This window comes from Capsicum annuum, chromosome 9 (genome assembly GCF_002878395.1).
Source record: "Capsicum annuum cultivar UCD-10X-F1 chromosome 9, UCD10Xv1.1, whole genome shotgun sequence".
NCBI lineage: Eukaryota > Viridiplantae > Streptophyta > Magnoliopsida > Solanales > Solanaceae > Capsicum > Capsicum annuum.
In genome coordinates, this window is record NC_061119.1 from 78,166,031 (window position 1) to 78,184,875 (window position 18,845).

General features: G+C 35.5%; 1 protein-coding gene across 2 annotated transcripts; it reads right to left on the reverse strand.

The window, feature by feature from the left end:
- Positions 1-12,685: 12,685 nt before the first annotated feature.
- LOC107842536 (transcription factor bHLH140) lies at positions 12,686-18,727 on the reverse strand. Of its 2 annotated transcripts, none has more exons than XM_016686441.2 (6): positions 18,206-18,727; positions 17,997-18,121; positions 16,025-16,935; positions 14,750-15,374; positions 14,496-14,666; positions 12,686-13,225 (listed from the first exon to the last, which is right to left on the reverse strand). In XM_016686441.2, the coding sequence occupies exons 1-6, from the start codon at positions 18,267-18,269 to the stop codon at positions 12,896-12,898; spliced, it is 2,226 nt and encodes a 741-aa protein (XP_016541927.1). In that variant the 5' UTR covers positions 18,270-18,727; the 3' UTR covers positions 12,686-12,895. The 2 variants fall into 2 exon arrangements, with proteins under 2 accessions (XP_016541927.1, XP_047252818.1); XM_047396862.1 differs by lacking the exon at positions 12,686-13,225 and adding an exon at positions 13,965-14,237.
- Positions 18,728-18,845: the final 118 nt, after the last annotated feature.

Here is an 18,845-nt window from a genome sequence, read left to right on the forward strand (position 1 = left end):
ATGCTACACACTAATAAAAGAGACTCTACTAGACATAGACTTGTGGACACCAAATTGGCCTGAACCTATGCTCTGATACCAACTTTGTCATGAGCCAAACCAAGGCCTAGCTATGATGGGTATCTCAAGTTTAACATAGATCAGAGACCACTCCCTTAGCGTATTCCAAAAAAACTATATCCACCTAGCAAAAGAATAAATTACAATATAAAACAAGATATGATAAGAAACCTCAAAAATCTATGATAGATCAACATCCAACAACCACTAACCAATAACCAATATTAATAGCCATCCATAATGTCCATGTCCATAGTAATGTCCAATAATACCTTTAATAAAACCAAGGATAATCTGGTCTGGACATGCCCCTGACCATAGCCAAAAGAAAATTCAAAAGAAAGAGTCAATACTAAGGAAACCCAAAGCCTGAAATGGGTTTTTTCGAAGGATGGAAGCTCACCTTTTTAGTCTAACTCACAAGATGTCCCACGATTACCTAGTCACTGTGTAAGAGTAATAAAAGTATGGTCAGTCCTTACATCATGTAGAAAAACTATTGAACCCTTTGGGGTTGTTCCACACAGTAAGGGACCAGGTATCTCAGAATCGAACACGGGCAAAATACACAAAAATAACCATTGAGTAAGAGTAAAAAAACAAGGATTTTTAAGTGGAAACCTAGCATAGGAAAAAAACATGGCTTTCCCTCACAAAAAATCAATTGTTAATGAGGCATATATTTTATTTTATAGGGAGGTGATGATTAGGGATCGAATATCATTGGACCAGCTATCCAAGTCGGTATAAAATAGCACCTACAAATTTATTACATAAGATGACAAAACTATGCAAAAAACACGTGTCGGCTGTACTATACCTTGCACGTTCAGGGACCTGGTCCCTCATAGTTTAGTTGCTCATCATCAAAACTACATAAAGCAATTTTTCTTCCTTTGATGATGACAAACAAAACCATATAATTTGAATATTAGTGAACATTTATCACATTTAATCAAAGTGATTACCACATGAACATGAATATTTCCCCTATTATCATGCTTTATCTTTCATCATGCAACACAGGGACCTGGTCCTTTGTTTTCAATTGGAAGCAAAAACTTCCCTTGTCATTGTGCACCTTCATTTTATTTGGTGCTTTTATATTTAAATTTACATACATCCCCCCAAAATTACCTGGTGCCTAGTCCATACTACATGAACTTATCCCTACTACATGAACTCAATATTTCCCTCCTTTTAGCATCATTGAAAGAATTAATAGTAAACTAAGAGTAAATTAAGCACACATTAGTTAACACATGGCCACTGGGGCAATAATAACATAAAGAATAACTTTGCAAATTAAAGAGAACAAATGTAATACACAAAGCAAAGATTCAATCGTAAGTAGAATAAGTATCATAGTAATGCATAAATTAAATGTTCTTAGGGAAAAAGCCACAGGAATTAAGAATGATTAATAGTTGAATGACTTGGAAGAAGAATTTGAATGAGTAGGGTCAGATTATTGTTGAGATGCCTTATCTCTGTATTTGACCTAAACACCTTATAAGTTAAGATTGACACCTTCTTCTTTAATTCAGTATTCTCAGTTTTAAGAATTTCATTATCACATGGGCTTTCTTTGGATAGATGCTTAATTCTTTATTGAATCTTGCTAATTTCTTCATCCTTGGCAGCTAAGTTTCCTTTTAGTTCCTCTATGTCCTTGATGAGCTCCTTTTAATAAATTTTACCTGGATTAACACATTTAGTATTGACTAATGTCTTTATACTAAGCATTTGAAGCACAGTCCTTTTTGATCCATTTTCACAAACAATGCCAAATTGGTCAAACACCATGTTCAAACAATATCCATAAGGCATGCCATGCTTTCCATTCTTTCCAAGAACCATTTTATGAATGTTTTTGATCATTAATATAGGTAACGTAATGAATTCAAAGCTACTCATGCATTCCAGTATGTAAAAATCAGTGGATGAGGCAGTGCTTTTCTTTTGTGACCTAGACAGGATCACCTTGATCATAAAGTCAAAGACCAATTGAAACTCACTCTTGAGTTATTTCCTGTTCACTTCAGCCACTGATTTTCCATTGACCTTGGATTCATTTTCTAAAAATTATATTGAAGGCAGTTGCTTGTAGATAGGAACTTCTAAAATCCTTCCCTATATTTCCTTATTCAACTTTATCTTTTCCGTTGGACCTATGCAGTTAAACTTATCTATTTTTTAATAATTCCATAGTAAAATAGAATTCTCTTACTAACTCAAAGATAGAGGGAATAGGTCCTTCCATGAGATGCATCCACCCTTGATGTTTAACTAGATTGACAAGTTCAACCATACTAGGTTCTGCTAGCACGTTTGAATAAAAAATCTTCCCAGTTAAGACCTTTGGTTCTTTAAGAACTTGTTTCTTTCTTTCTTAGATACACCCTCATTTTTCCCAATTATTTTTTCCAGTGTAAGTGATCACAGATTCTCTTTCAGCTATTTTTCTCTTCTTGGGACCAGGTTCCTCAAGAGTTAGTTACTTTTTAGTAAAACTTCTAGACCTTTTTTAGATATCCTTTTTGGTTTACTAGAATCAATTTTCTTGTGATCAACCAAGCTCTTTCTTAGGATATTTGACAACAAGATGAGATTTTTAGATACCCAGGTTTTATCTATCACAACCTTATCAGAATAGATTTGAAGATTCATGGATGATTCTTTATTGATGGGTTAAGTGATGAAGGATTTAAGCTTTGGAAGATTAGGAGAAGAAGGATGTTTTTAGGCAAGCTTGAAAAGGGATTTTTCACAATACTAAGCTCAGTATCCTTTGAATGATAAGAAAATAGAAAATTTTTAGCCATCAGAAGGTCTGTTTCTTGGTAGGGCTATTTAGGATTTAGATTTTTCCTTTTGAGAGAAGAAGGAATGGTTTTAGCTGGATTTAAGAGAAAAAAAGGCAAAAGAAAGGGTTTTTGAGGGAATAAGATATGATCAATATCAGATTTTTAAGTGACTCACCTTTTATTTTAGAATAGGAAAATTTTGTTTGACATAAGGACAAGGAGGATGCGGATTTTTCTTGAAGGAATAGACAAAATTCGCATATACAAGATACTAACCTAAGAAATGGGACCATGTCCCTCTCTAATTTGAATAAATATTTAGATCTGTTCTTGTTGCATCTGTTTATCATCAAAATTGTTCCCTTGGATATATACCTTCAAGGGTATAATACTAAGTAAGACTAACATATGCCTAGTTTACTGAGGATACCTATTTACTATACACAACCAATTTTGTGAAGAGACACTGATTCATTTGATAGTAGGTCAGGTTGTTTTGATCAATTTCATCACCAGCTTGTTAGATTTACTTAACTTCACAATCTCATAATCTATTCAAAAAAATAGTTCTGAGGACCTAGTTCTAAACTTGACATTCTTCAAAAGTCCAGAGTTTCTTCTGCATTGCTTTGAATTTGCCACCTTTTTTTTAACTTTGAGCTCTTCCTTGAGATAGGAATGCTAATTCACATATGACACTTTCATTAGAAGTATCTTAAGAGAGAGATAAGAAAATTAAAACTTCCATCAATGAGCTTATCCTGACTATAATCCCCTTCTCATTCCTAGAATCATGATCACTTATTAGATTTGGGAACCCACTTGAGGTTGAGTTCCCATTAGTAGGACAATGGAGTGATGAAATTTTTCTGCACCCACCTAGGTAGTGATGGTTTTTTCTTTACTTCTTTTAGATACTTGAAGCCCTTAGGATGAGTACTTTACTGCTGAGTGTATTTAGTATTCCTTAGTTTTGCTTTAATTTGGTGTTGACATCCTTCCTCAAAAAGTCCATTTCTTCCATAGTGAGTGTGCAAGGGTTTGTACCTTTTTCTTCTATCATCATGAGCAGTCTTCTCTATAGACTCACCAAGTTGGAATATTTTTAGGTAACCCATACTTATACCATCATTAGCTCCTTTACTGGGTAAATCAGAAAGGATTAGTAAGGAATTAGTCCACTTAAGATACTTGTTCAACTCTTCCTTCGGGCGGACCAGGACCCTGTCTAATTCCTCATTCTTGTATAGTGCTGCCATGAGGTATTATTATGAAGCTTTCAGTTTCTCCTCAAGATCAATATGAATCCTAGAGGCTTCCGTTTTCCCTTTACTATCAATGCCATCTACTTTTTTTAGATTCCTTATTAGACTCAAATTTTTAGAGTTTATATCTGTGAACAGTTCTTCAGTTTTAGAAATTTTGAGAGTTAGAGTAATTAGGTCATACTCTTGATTCTGTACTCTTTCTTTCAAGGCATTCATCTCAGTAGTGAGTTCACATACAGAGTCTAACCAAACACTTGCAAGCCTTCTTATATTCATAGTCATGTAATTATCTAGATTTTTCTTAATATCGGATAAAGTTTCCTCTCTTTTTTCATCTTCTGTGTTTGCCCTGAGTGCAAACAAGGAATCATAGATAATTTAACCCTCTTCTACTTCTAGCATAGAAGTATCTTCAGTCTTTTTAGGGTCATCTGAATCACTGGAAGAATCTCTCTATGTTCCTTGAGCTTTCTTTCCAACAGACTTGATTGGTTCCTTGTTTCCTAAATTACCAGGGACCTGCTCTCTAATCTTTCCTTTATCACCTACAGTTTTAGTACTATTTCCTATTCTCTACTGTTTTCCTTTCTTTGGAACTGAATACTCATCCTCATAGCTCTAACAGTCCTATTTTCCAGATAGGCAACTAAAACACCCTGGGTTTTGACCCTTAGAAAATTTCCTGGATTTCTAGTTTTTGTATAGGATACAACTAAAGGGTAATAATCGTATATTGGAATATGATTCACATGGGGTAATCATATGCTAACCAGTGTTAGTTGTTGGGATGGAGTTGGTTACTAGAATGGATACAACTTTGTTTTATATGAGTCGTATGGTTGGATACCGGTTGTTTGGTTTGGATTTTTCCATCACTTAACCTTAGAATTGGTAACTTAACTTAGATCTGAGTATGAGTAGCTTACCATAAGCCATAACCTAAGGTACAATTCAAACCATGAACTCGTATGGTAGACAGTGTTCAATCCTCTTATGATTCTATTCTGCCAGGGGTACAGGTTAAGGTACTAGTCGTATACTTGGGTATGACTTGGTTTTAGGTAATACATATGTTGGAAAGTGTTAGGTAAAAAGAGGAGGCCTAGGGTACGAGTGGTGGGTACCACCCCTATAGGTGGATACAATATGTATGGGTCAGTCGTACCCTATGATGGGACTATTATGAAGTTTAAGTGAGGGAAATATGGACATTTTCCACCTAATCCTATTAAGGAACCACGACTTCCAAACCAGTTGGGAGGCTTTTACCCTATTATTCTTTCATTTAACACTTAGAAACTTCTGTTAAACACACTACAATTCTCTTTAAGGCTTTTGGGTAAAGGAAGGCTAGGGTTTCATCTAGAGGATCAATTTAGGGCTTGTATTGGTGATTTCTATCTATCATCTTCTTTGTATAATGAATATTACTTCCCTCATTGTAAGTTCCAACTAAAGGCATGGTTTTATACAATGTTTTCATGGCATGATTATTGTATGGTTTTGTTTTCAAATATCTATTGGGGGTTTTGGTTATAAACGCTTGGTTATGGCTTTCCCATGTTTTAATTATGTATTTATAATATTTTAATGGTGTTTTGGATACTTGGTTTCATGGGAATGGTTAATTAGTAACTGGAATTGGTTTTGGAAACACTATTCCCCCAATATGTTTGATAAATGCCTATGAGAATGATTTTACTATATTTTTGGAGTTCTAATTAAAATTATTGTATGGTATGCTTTGGTAATAGAACCCTAAATGGTTTAAATAGTTTATAATGGTTAAATGGAATGGTTTGGTTAAATAAACACACTTGTGGGGTACAATGGACTCCCCTAAGAAATCATATTAATGGAACACTTGTGAGGTACATGGAACTCCCCTAAGTTAACTTGGTAATGTGATTGATGGGTGCATGGGACTCCTTTGATCTCTTAAGATTGGTTAAGGACAAATAATTGCAAGTTATAGTTAGTATGACGATACCACTAATTATAGCATTGGTTAATAATGAATTGGTTGGATTCTAAATGGTTTTAATTAGGAAAGGATGGCAGGGTGAGATAGCTAACTATGAAGGTATAAGTCCAACGGGTGAACACTGGAAACTTAGGTTTGCCGACATTAGGGGTTGTTCATGGCGACCATATATTATACTCATTTGGCATGCTGGAATCCTCTAAGTACACTGTACATATGTATCATGAGAGGGAAGGGTACTTGGGACTCCCCTTACTCTTATGGTATCTATGGTCCATGCGACTACATGTATCGGGGCCCATTTAAGAGGTTACACTGGACCCATATAACCCATGGGTGGTTAAGGACGGTTAATCTTCACATACCCAGGTTAATGGTTTTAATAAATGCTAAACCCGGTTCACTTTCCTGGCAGGGTTATATATATATGTATAGTTTTTATGAATATAGTTGGTTTACTTGGTTTTACTGGATGACATTATTTTATCCTTATCTTGAGTTCATGATAGTGTTCACCCGCTAACCCATTTTTGGGTAGCTATATCCCCACGTGATGTAGGAACTGGCCGTTCTATTCGTCCTACTTAGCTATCGAACATTCAGGATCAACTATTACATTGAAGTGGTGAGATTCCATATTTCGGAAGGCTCCATTTCATGGATATTTTCATACACTTTGATTTATTTATGGATATTAGTTTTGTCTATGCTTGGGGGCATGTCCCAACTAGATATTGGTTTTCTTTTTGTTTTAGGATTTTGTGGAATTAATATGGGTTGGTATGGTAAGATCGGTATTGGGGTTAGCCTTAGTATTGACTTTGGTATTGGGGATGACACCCTTGGACGGAATTGTTGGTTATTCCATCCTTTTATATTATGTTATGGAACTTGGTTTAGTTTTTATTTGGTTGTTAGTTTATAGTTTGGATTGGTCATCGGATGGGTTCAGACAGTTGGACTCGATTGGGTCGGTCTCAATTATAGACCTATCCCAGAGTCTGGAATTAGATAGCCACACTATCTTATTAAATGTTCAGAATTCATCCAACTCAGGGTAGGCGGCTAGAGGTTGGGTTGGGTAACATGGGCGGTATTCAGTCCTAGTCAGACATGGGATGCCCAATTCGATAAGGCCTCAGGTCAGGTTGGGCCAGCAATATCAATATCTTTATTACCATCTGGATCATATTTAGAAGCTTTCAAAGCTAGGGATTTTTTCCTTTTTGCCATATTCTTCTCTATTTCTTGTTGTCTCTTGAGCTCATAGTTCCTTAGATTACCAATGAGTTCATCCATGGTAAGGGTTTTGAGGTTCCTTGCCTCAGTTATAGCATCCACCTTGCTTTCCCAAAACTTAGGAAGAACCCCAAGAATCTCTCTCACTTGCTTATACATTGGGATCACCTCTTCTAATTAGTAAAGTTCATTTGTTATTTAGGTCAATCTGGTATCCATTTGTTGGATTGTTTCTTCTTCTCTCATGGCATTCTAAGGTTGGATTGTCAATCTACCTTAGAATGCCTCACATTGGTAGTGCCTTCATGATCATCCCTTAAGCAGTCCCAAATCTCTTTAACACTTTCACAGGCTGAGATTCTATTATATTCATCAGGACCTATTCTATCTACTAAAAGTTTCTTGGCCTTGTAATTTTTTTCAATCTTTCTTCTACATTCATCATTGAACTTCCTCCTATTTTTGATAAACACTCTCATCACATATCCCTCTTTGACTTCTTTTACAAGAACATGAGGACAATCAAGAATTATGTCAATCAGTTCTTTATCTTCAGCCATAATAAAGTCAAACATCCTAATTTTCCACCACCCATAATACTGCCCATTGAATCTTGGTGGTTTAGTTGTAGATTGCCCTTCTTCTAGATTAGGTAGAACAACCACACTAAACAAGACACTCTAGGTGTAAACTTTTAGAGTCATCAGGCTTTGATACCAGATGCAACATATGAAGACGGTTAGTGGTTGGAGCGCTAGTATATAACTCAGGGATAAAGGATAGAAATAATGTCATGAACCATAATACAGAAACCATTAAAGCCAATGCTCAATATCATATGAAGTATATATATATATATGTATATATATATATATATATATCACATGTTAGGAATAGGAATAGGTCTTAACATGAACTTTAAAACCTTAACCTGGACTATGTAGCTTGATAGTCCTAAACACGCACCCACGGGCTATAGGGGTTCAGTTCCCCCTGCTGAAAGGGCCCAGTGCGTGTTAGCTGCAAGAACTGGAGGTACCATAGAAGAATGGGGAATCCTTACCTTTCGTCATCCATGGTGCAACAATATATAGTATGACATAAGCACACGATCATTAAGACCATCCATCACATCAACAAATATAAGTTTCTAATATCAGTCCCCCCGGGACCTCCACCTTCCACAACTACCATTAAGGCATCATTAAGTGGTATCATCATACTGACTATAGTTTACAAGAAAATGTCATTAGCCAACATTTTATGGATTTCTTCGTACCCCCGATTCCATTATAAAATTACTTGGGGGATTACTTCATACCCCACAAAGTTTTCAAAACCATCCTTAACCATTTTTCATTAATGCAATGCAATAGTTTTAAACAAAATAGCAAAACCAAATGATAATTCATATTCCAAAACCAATTATGCAAGTGGGTCGAGTTTATCATCAATTTTCATACCATAACCAGTTATTTAGGGAATCCATTGTACCCCTAATTTCATTCACTATTCTCATGTACCACAATGAGTGTATAAACCAACAATTCATGCATAATTAATCAATAGAAACTATGGAAAAAAACTCAAACAATTTATATCCAAAACCCTCAACCCATTTTTCAAAACACAATATCCAAACCATGAATAATAAACCAATTTTAATGCCATTAAGAAAATACAAGTATAGGTCAAGAGATACATGCCTTAGAAACATGAGAATTGGAAAGTAATTCGAATCTTGAAACCCGAAAGATGAACGTATGATGAATTCCTTAAGCTCTCTTGTGGTTTTTAGTTTGAGAATACGATCGGGGATTCTTAATCTCTTAAAACTGAAAGGAATATGCTATATTATGCTGAAGGGTCGTACATGGTGAAAGGACTCCAATACCCCTCATCCCAAGTAAGTAAAACAAAAATGCACGAATTTTACATAGGGGCATGGCATAAACCTTATCATTGAGTCTAACCTCCATGCCACAGAGCTTATCCTATGTGTCACGGACCCTATCGCAGAGATTATCCTCTATGACACGGGGATATCATAGAGGCTCATTACCTTCGTGGTCCAAAATCACCCCAAACCCCATTCAAAAATTTAGAAACTCTCCCGAGACACCCCATTCACATGCCTAAACACAATTTAAATCAAAATTAATATTTCAAATATAGGAGGGCTAAAAAATAAAATGCTTGAAATTAGGAGGGTGTTACAGGTTTTAAGACATGGGTCATGATTTAGGGAAAAGGGAAAATGTCTATTGCCCTTAATTAAAAGCTGAAAAATTATTACTAGTGACTACGGGTCACTATACCACTCGTAAAGACTCACTACGGATTGTTACCACAAGTCGTAGTCTGGGTAGTAGCTGGTAGACCTCCCTCTGGTACCCCTATGACTCACACCCTATTAATCTTTAAGAGTCCCTACGACTCATAGGATCCAAGTCGTAGTCAAGACAAAATACTTTGGGCATCACACTGGTTTGGATATGGATGGGACTGTATGACTCATTTTAAGTCTTTACGACTCGTAGCCCTTAGCCATAGTCACAACAGAAACTTTAAGAATACATATTGTAATGCTATAGTTGGGTACCTAAGACCCGTAATGACACGTTACGACTAGTTAGGGGAGTCGTAACCTGGGCAGTGAGTTTTAAAACTCAAGAATTTTTAAGGACCAAAAATCTAGGGTGTTATATTCTCCCCCTCTTAGAATCATGCATCCCCAAATGATGAGATAAGACTTCTATTAGCACGATTTGACTCCGAAAACAAGCACACTTGTCTTTAACAGAGAAAGAAAACAAAGATGCTAAGATTAATACATACCTTAAGCGTGATTATCTAGAATAGGGAACAAGAATGGGTATTTTGACTTCATGTCCTCTTTAGCTTCCCAAGTAGCTTCTTCAAACTTTTGGTTCCTCCATAGAACCTTCATCGAAGCCACGAACTTCGTCCGCAACCGACGGACTTGCAGGTCCAAGAACTCAACCAGGATTTTTCATAAAATAGAGAATCCGAATACCCAATCCTTCTAAAGTAACTACTAATGAAGGATCACCAATACACTTTCACAACATAGAGATATGGAACACTGGATGAATGGAGCTCAAACAAGAAGGCAACTCCTATTCATACACCATATTACCAACTCGCCTCAAAACCATATAAGGACCAATATACCAGGGAAAAAGTTTCCCCTTCTTCCCAATTGGCATTACTCACTTCAGGGGAGACACCTTTAGGGTCACCCTATGTCCATCCTCAACCTCTATGTCCCTACACCTTATATTTGTATAGGACTTTTGGAGACTTTGGGCAACCTTAAGCATATTCTGAATTACCTTCAACTTCTCTATAGCCTGATGAACCAAATCCAAGCCAAACATATCCACCTCACCAAGCTCGAACAACCCAATAGGAGATCTACACCTCTTACCATAAAATGCCTCAAAAAGGGTCATCCCAAAGCTAGAATGATAACTATTGTAGTAAGTAAACTATATAAGAGGTAGATGATCAACCCAATTACTACCATAATCAATCACACAAGCACAAAGCATATTATCTAATTTTTAAAATTAAAAAAATACTTTTATATAAAAAAATTAAAGTATTGGGGTTAAAAAGTTAAAGTTAGGGTTTAATTCAATAGAAATAATTTAATTTCGTTAAGGGGAGGGGTATTTTTGAGCCAAATATTTAACAGAGGGGTATTTAACAAAATTAAATTATTTTGATTATTGCGTTATTTTATATAAAGTTCATCATTTAATTTATATTTCGGTAATTTCTTTAAGTGAAAATTTATATTTCGTAAATTTCGTTAATTTCTTTAAAGATTAAAAAGATGTAAAGTGAAAATACCTTTTTAGAATAAATGTATGTTTCTTTTCCAAATCAAATTCAACCCATTTATATTATAATTCAAATACTTTTTTCCATTATCTTATTTTAAAATTAAAAAAATACTTTTATGTAAAAAAAACTAAAGTATTAGGATTAAAAAGTTAAAGTTAGGGTTTAATGCAATCGAAATAATTTAATTTCATTAAGGGGAGGGATATTTTTTAGCCAAATATTTAACAGAGGTGTATTTAACAAAATTAAATTATTTCGATTGTTTCGTTAATTTATATACAGTTCATCATTTAATTTTTATTTCGTTAATTTCTTTAAGTGAAAATTTATATTTCATTAATTTCGTTAATTTATATTTCGTTAATTTCTTTAAAGATTAAAAAGATGTAAAGTGAAAATACCTTTTTAGAATAAATGTATGTTTATTTTTCAAATCAAATTCAACCAATTTATATTGTTATTCAAATACCTTTTTTCATTATCTTATTTTTAAAATTAAAAAAAATAGTTTTATGTAAAAATAAATAAATTAAAGTATTAGGGTTAATAAGTTAAAGTTAGGGTTTAATTCAATCGAAATAATTTAATTTCATTAAGGGGAGAGGTATTTTTGAGCCAAATATTTAACAGATGGGTATTTTTGACCCATTTCAAATAGTTCAAGGGTATTTTTAATCTTTTTTCGAATTCCAGATCCTTTTCCGAATTCAATTAGAGGGAGGAGTATTTTTGAGCCAAATATTTAACGGAGGAGTATTTTTGAGCCAAAAAATCTAAGGATATTTTTGAGTTATTTCGGATAGTTCAAGGGTATTTTTAAGCCTTTTTTGAAAAATAAATAGAGAGCGGAAGAGAGAGAGAAAGACAGAGAAAAAGAGAGACAGATGGAGAAATGGAGAGAAAGATGAGCTAGAGTGATTTTTTGCATGGCATTTTAAATAGTAGCTATGAATTGTAAATAGCCAAGCTACAACTATAGACCTCTAATAAAAGCCCAAATTGGTCATTTTTGAAATTCTCTTCAAATCAATGAGGAATAATTAATACATGACAATCATTCTTGATTGAGGATCAACTACCTTGTTGGGCACGTAGACACCCCTCGTGGATCGAGACGATTGAGGATCAACTACCTTGTTGGGCACGTAGACACCCCTCGTGGATCAAGACAACGTGTCCGAGTCACGAACCGAAAGGTTGATCGATCAAGCTTTGGTACTACTACTCTAGAACAAAAAGGAGAGCCAACTTAAAGTAGTCAACTAAGTGGGAGATCTCATTAGTCTCTTTTTAATCAAAGAGGTATTGACACACAACACAAACATTTGTTCTGAGTGATGAAATGAAACCTAAGGAATTCTCTTCAATTTTTCCTAAAATAACAGCAATTTTACTATCTGCAAATACTAGGCGACTATAACTTCAGTACAAACCAAAACCAATACGCTACTCCGTGAAATAAGGAATTTTCAGAACTCCTCAAGATTTTCTTCCTCGGTGAATATTGTAACTTCGCAGAAAAACCAGATTAGTAAGAAAGTCAACAAGAACTTCAGAAAATTAATGGAAATTGTTCACACAATCTACCCAACAGCCTAAACTATTTTCCCAATTTGTGTATATATGGGTTGTCCCAACTACAAACAGCTCACAAGTCTCCCAACTCAGCTATTTGCATCTTTACCTTCTGAGAAAACTATACGACCATTTTGCAGCAAAAATGCTGGAAAGGATGCCTGACAAGAACTAATATGTGCTTTAAGGCGAGGAATGTTTGGATGTGCACTTTGACATCGATGACACCTCAGCTCCATGGAAAGGACATTCTCATCCTTCAAAACGGCCTTCCCATTTTGACTAACTTCATCTATTACATCAACCGAATCCCGGAAGAAGGGGGAGTTGAATGAGTTCCAATGCTTCTTATTCTTCAGATGATTGGAATCAAAGTCTTGGCTTATCACATGAAGATGCAGCTGACGCATTGAGGGAACCTACATGCAAAAAAACACCATTAATTTAACAGTAAATGTAGAATAAAAATGACCTCAGCATTTTGATTCGATGTGAGGAAAGGGGCGAAAGGGATTCAAGAAGAGAAACAAATCATTGGGGTTGAACAAACTAGGGATCAGGGCAGAGCAGACCTAGTATTTTTGACACCTAGCATAAATATATACATGAAAAGATAATAAAATGTCAATAAACATCTAATTTTGAACACATAAATTCAAAGACCGAATGGATTCAAAGGTCAAACTCATTGAAGTTAAATCCTGAATCCACCTTTGGATCTCCGAGGAGCTTGATGGCATGACCTAGTAAAGAAATCCAAACCAAAATACATTGTCCATGTATGTACGTACCAAACCAAAATAAACAAAAACTAGTTATATTAACTCACCTTTGCCATTTCAGATATGTTTGACCTGGCCTTTGTTAAATGATGACCATCCTTAGATGCATACCAAAAGCACCTCATTCCATTTAAACCATCAGTTACTCAGCAGATTGGTGCTTGGTGAACTTCTCATCCACACAAAGCTTAACGAATTTTTGCAAATATCCTTTTCATAGAGATGATGTTTCTTAGAATTTTGGGAAGGAGATCATTTCAAAGGAGCTCCAAGTTGATGAAGAACATCCGGATGTGCATAGGTTGTTTCTAGCTATTTACAAGAGCTTCATGGAGGTGGGGGTTGAGTCTTTAAGAAATTACATCATAATTTTTTCTTGGATTCTTATCATTTCCAGCTAACTGATGTTTCAACTGAATCTGTGATTGGATTCTTATTTTTCTTTAGCTGATACTATTACAAATATTTTCAAGTTTCACTTATTAAAATCTCTTCTTTCGAGCCGATGGTCTATCGGAAACAACCTCTCTACCCCATAAAGGGTATGGGTAAGGTATGCGTACATCCTACCTTCCTAGAACCCAATTGTGGGATCCCACTGGAAATGTTGTTGTTCAGATAATGTAAAGCAAAGTTAACAAATTTTCACCTGCAATATATCCAGGCTTGAAGGTAAAAATGTAGCTAGAAGAGCAAATAAAACATGAGGTTGTGCCAACCTGCCAGCCCACTCTTAAACCTCCCCCTCCCAAAACAACCACAACCCCAAACCAAAAAAAAAATAAAAAGAATAAAAAAAGAAAAGGGTTGAGAATAAAACTAAAAGAAAAGGGCACTCTCATGTACTTGCTTTCTTATCTCTTAATGACTCTTCAAACAAATAACATTTGGAGATGGTTCAACGTACCGAATGATATCCTAGGCGGAATGTCAACGAACTGTTTTCTGATAGAAACTTTTCTGCCCACTTCAAGCCAACACTGTGCATTGTCTTTAATAATGTGACGTGCTCCTTGTGAACATCTTCAAGACGGTCAAGACTTTCAACACGTGCTAACACTAAGAGGTGTTTCTGAGCCTGCAAGGGGAAATAAACAATATGTATTTGTCAAATTCACAAAGGAGAAGGGTAAAAGAGTCCGAGGGGGGGAGGAAGGTAACCTTGGGATAAAGATCATTCAGTACTACAACATCATCTGACATCTCTATTATATTCTTATGCCTCTCAGGATGCATTGCAGTGTCATAAAGAGCTTGAGCCCATGCACCCCATGCCTTTGTTATCTGTCCACCAGTGCTTCCATCACCTGAACTTCCAACATTTGGTCCGAGTTCTTTCACAAAGCTTTTATACTTCTTGTTCATGTCTGCTTCACAAACAGTTTCACGCTTAGCTTTCTGACCACCATTTCTAGAACCTTGATCTAGTTGAACTTCTCCTTCAGTTATTTTTTCAAAACTATACTTGCACAGCTCTTCTTGAGTCCTAACTATCGATGCAAAACCATCAAAAAGTGATGAGTAAGCATCCCGGAGAATTTTACAACCGTTGACATAGTCATTGTTGAGACAGTTTGGTCTCTGAGGATTCATGTTTGGTCCAAGGACATGTATGACATGAGTAACTCCTTCCCTACTAAACAAGGGAGAAGAGGAAGGAAGAGGGACAACAATAGCTTTTCCAGAACTAATGGATTTAGCTTTAGCTTTGGTTGCAGTTTCAAGGGCAGGACCAGCGGCATTAAATATAGCAGCATTTACACCTCCACCTCCTGGTTTTAGTCGCCTGAACAAAGTTGGATGGGATTTAAAAAATTAACAACACATAATATCTTGCAAGATAACAGTTCAGGTGAAAACAGAGAAAAAATTTGTTGACAGAGTATTGTATAATGACGAGTTGGTCAGATTACAATTAATTTGTATCAAAGACCTGCCAGGCATTGTTAGAATATTGAAATATCTGCAAGAATTTTTAGCATCCTGCTATTTTAATGGCTTTGCATGCACACAAATCATCATCAAAACCACGCATTGGTACTGAATTAACTCATGAAAGTAGATTTCTGCTGGATATATCTATACTCCATATTGCACCTCTGGCAAAACAAGATTATTACAAGCACAAGAATACACATTGTTCCATTTGTTTTAACATGCCATCAACCTACCTTAAAACTGATTTTGTTTGAATAATACTTCATCTCATTGAAATTTTTGGAATACTTTCTTTTGCATCCAAACTTATAGGTAAACTTTGGAGCCTCCAGAAAAGATGGTGTTCAAATGAAGTTAATGTTTACCACTTGATCTTGCTCACAACTTTATTGTCCCTAAACAAAGATCTCCACAACAGCACATTTCTGGTAAAGCTCTTGCAGAATTACATCAATTTTCTCATTTTTACTAGCACAGCATAATGGCGGAGAGAATTACCAGTTAGTGACATTAGCAATCGCGTTGCAGTGCAAACCTCCATCTGAGTAAAGATTAGTTATATTTCCTGCAAACGTAAAGAACTTTTTTGAGTCAATATTCTTCTCTGCAGCTTTAGCCCTGACAAGGGAGAGTATTTTTGAATTCTGAGACAAATCCACCAAGACAAGCCTAGCATTTCCGAGCTTATTTACATACTCCTCAACCTTCTCAACTATTATGTCCGATGCTTTTTCAAGATTGAAATGGAAATCTGCTGTAGAAATAGATGGAAATGCAAGTGTGGGGGCATTTTCTAAGGAAATACTACTGCCAACAGATGTCTTCTTCTGTTCTTCACAGCTTTCTAGTACTTGGTTGGAATCCTTTTCCTTGGTGGCATGAGATTGAATATTCTCCGAAGCGATATACACCACAGCATCAGAACATTCAGGAGGATCCTTTTTCTTGAGGAACTTCATTATACCTTGTTGGACTTTGGAATCTGAGTTCTTCTGGCCAAAAAATCCTGGTGGAAGTTTATCTAATGGACCAAGTGCAGTGTACATATTGATAGCAGCTTGAACATCTTTTTTATCTTGGCAAACTGTAATTCGAGCATATCCTTCATTCAGCTTAGGCAACTCTTTCTTTTGCAGCATCCTATTCACAACTGCAGCAGCTTTCCCACCTTGCAAGTTTCCTTCATGCCCTGTCCTCTTAACCGACCGAGAAATGCAAAGCTTAGCTGGGAGATCAAGTGCCACAGCATGCTTCTCAACTTCTGGACCAACACGCTTCACGAAGTCAGCCCGCTGTTCTCTGCTTAAGTTGCATCTATCTATAAATACACTTTTGCCATCCTTTAGCGCACTAGCTGCAGCTGTCAAGCATTGATTCTTTGTCCCAGCCTTGCCATTCCCAATGGCATCCTACCATAGCAAATAAAATTGTCAATTTACCAAAGTGAGACCAGACACATGTGAAATTGCAAAGCTAAGCTACTCTAGCCAGATTGGACAACTACAAAACAATACTTCCTTTCTAGTATAAGTGATGAGGGATTTAGAAAGAATAATGTAAAGGGATGTGATAGAATCCTTGCTTACTCTAGGGAAAGTGAAATTGAACTAAATGCAAAATTCACATAACAATATCACTTGCAGATTAATTGAATCAATGAACCATGCGCGCTAGCCCAGGACCTAAATGGAAAGAAGCATTCATAATTCACATTGAAATTTTCTGTTTCATTGTTCTAAATGATCATGTAGCAGATCCCGAAAACCTATCAACCCAGGCATGCACATTGTACAACAACCGGTGAAGATACCCTTTTCGGCCCAAAAACAATGGCAGAGTTCAGAGTATGAGTATCAACTGATTTAATTTCCTCTTGAACTCATGCATAATATATTTCAAACAAAAATTGCTCCCTCCATTTCTATTTATTTGCCTTGCTGTCCTTTTTAGTCCGCTTAAAAAAAAATCCTCTTTCCCTTTTTGGCAACTCTTTAATTCTAACTTTCCATGTGATATGTTTAAAGTGTATGCAAACCATACCACTACCACAAAGGTAGAGAGGATGTTTCTAGTATACCCTCGGCTCAAAGATAAAAATAATCTAGAAAAAACGCACTGAAAATACAAGAAACAATAGAAAGTAATAAAAACAACACAAGACTATACTACAACAAAATAGTACTCCCTGTGTTTCAATTTATTTGATATATTATGACTTGACACAGAGTTTAAAAAAAAAAAATCTTTCGAATTTGTGGTCTTAACCCTTCCACATGAAAAGTTAAAATTAAAGAGTTTGCGACAAAAGGTAAGGAACATTCTATTTGAAACGGACTAAAAAGAAAAATATGTCAAACAAATTGAAACGAATGGACTACTATAATCTAATTACACAAAACAACACATAGCAACAGAAATCATAGAATAATAAACTATAAGAGGAGAGAATAAAACAAAAATCGGAACTAACCTGGCAAATACGAACCCAGGGGCGAGTAGCGAGTCGCATAACATGGTCACAAAAGGTGGACTTACCACTTCCTGGAGCTCCCACCAGTATTACCAGTATGGGTTTCTCTTTTGCTTCATCCTTCCCTAATTTCAATAAATTAATTACTATGTCAACAGAGAAGAACGGCTATAGAGGGTTCGTATATAAAAGATAAAGAAAACAATTACCTCCCAAATTAGGTTCAGGATCAACATCCATTGCTTCCACGGTGTAACCCGAGAATTGTCCCATTTGAGATAATTGAATGGAAGCTGTCTTGAGTCTTCAATTTAATTTTGGTGACACCTTGACAAAGCCAAGGTCAAATGTGGATTGAAAATTTTATTAAGTTAATTGGGACTAAATTAATATTTTAATTTTAAAAAAAAAAAATTAAAATAAGAAGTACCCCAAATCCATTTAATTACAAAATCAGTTTTTCAAAAAAAAAAAAAAAACTAAAAACTAAAATCGTTCAATTTCAAAATCTCTCTTCTCGAAGGCCTCTTCTCTCAACCTGGTTGTCCTATTTTCCGATCAGCAAGTTCCAACGACTTCGATTTCGACTTCTTCGACGTTCCTTCTTTCATTTTAACCATCAATTTCTCTCTCTTCTCATATAAAGACTTTTTTATTTTATTTTTTAAAAATAAATTTTGAGTTAATGAAGAAAAAGAAGAAGTGAGTTGTCTTCTCTTCAAAGTTTGAGTTGAATAGTTTTGAAATTTTATAAGAAAGAAGAATTTGAGTGTCACGAACCAAGACTACCCTAAGTCGTAACACGGTGCTTAAAATCACTACTGACCCAATCTAAATTATGGTTGTCAT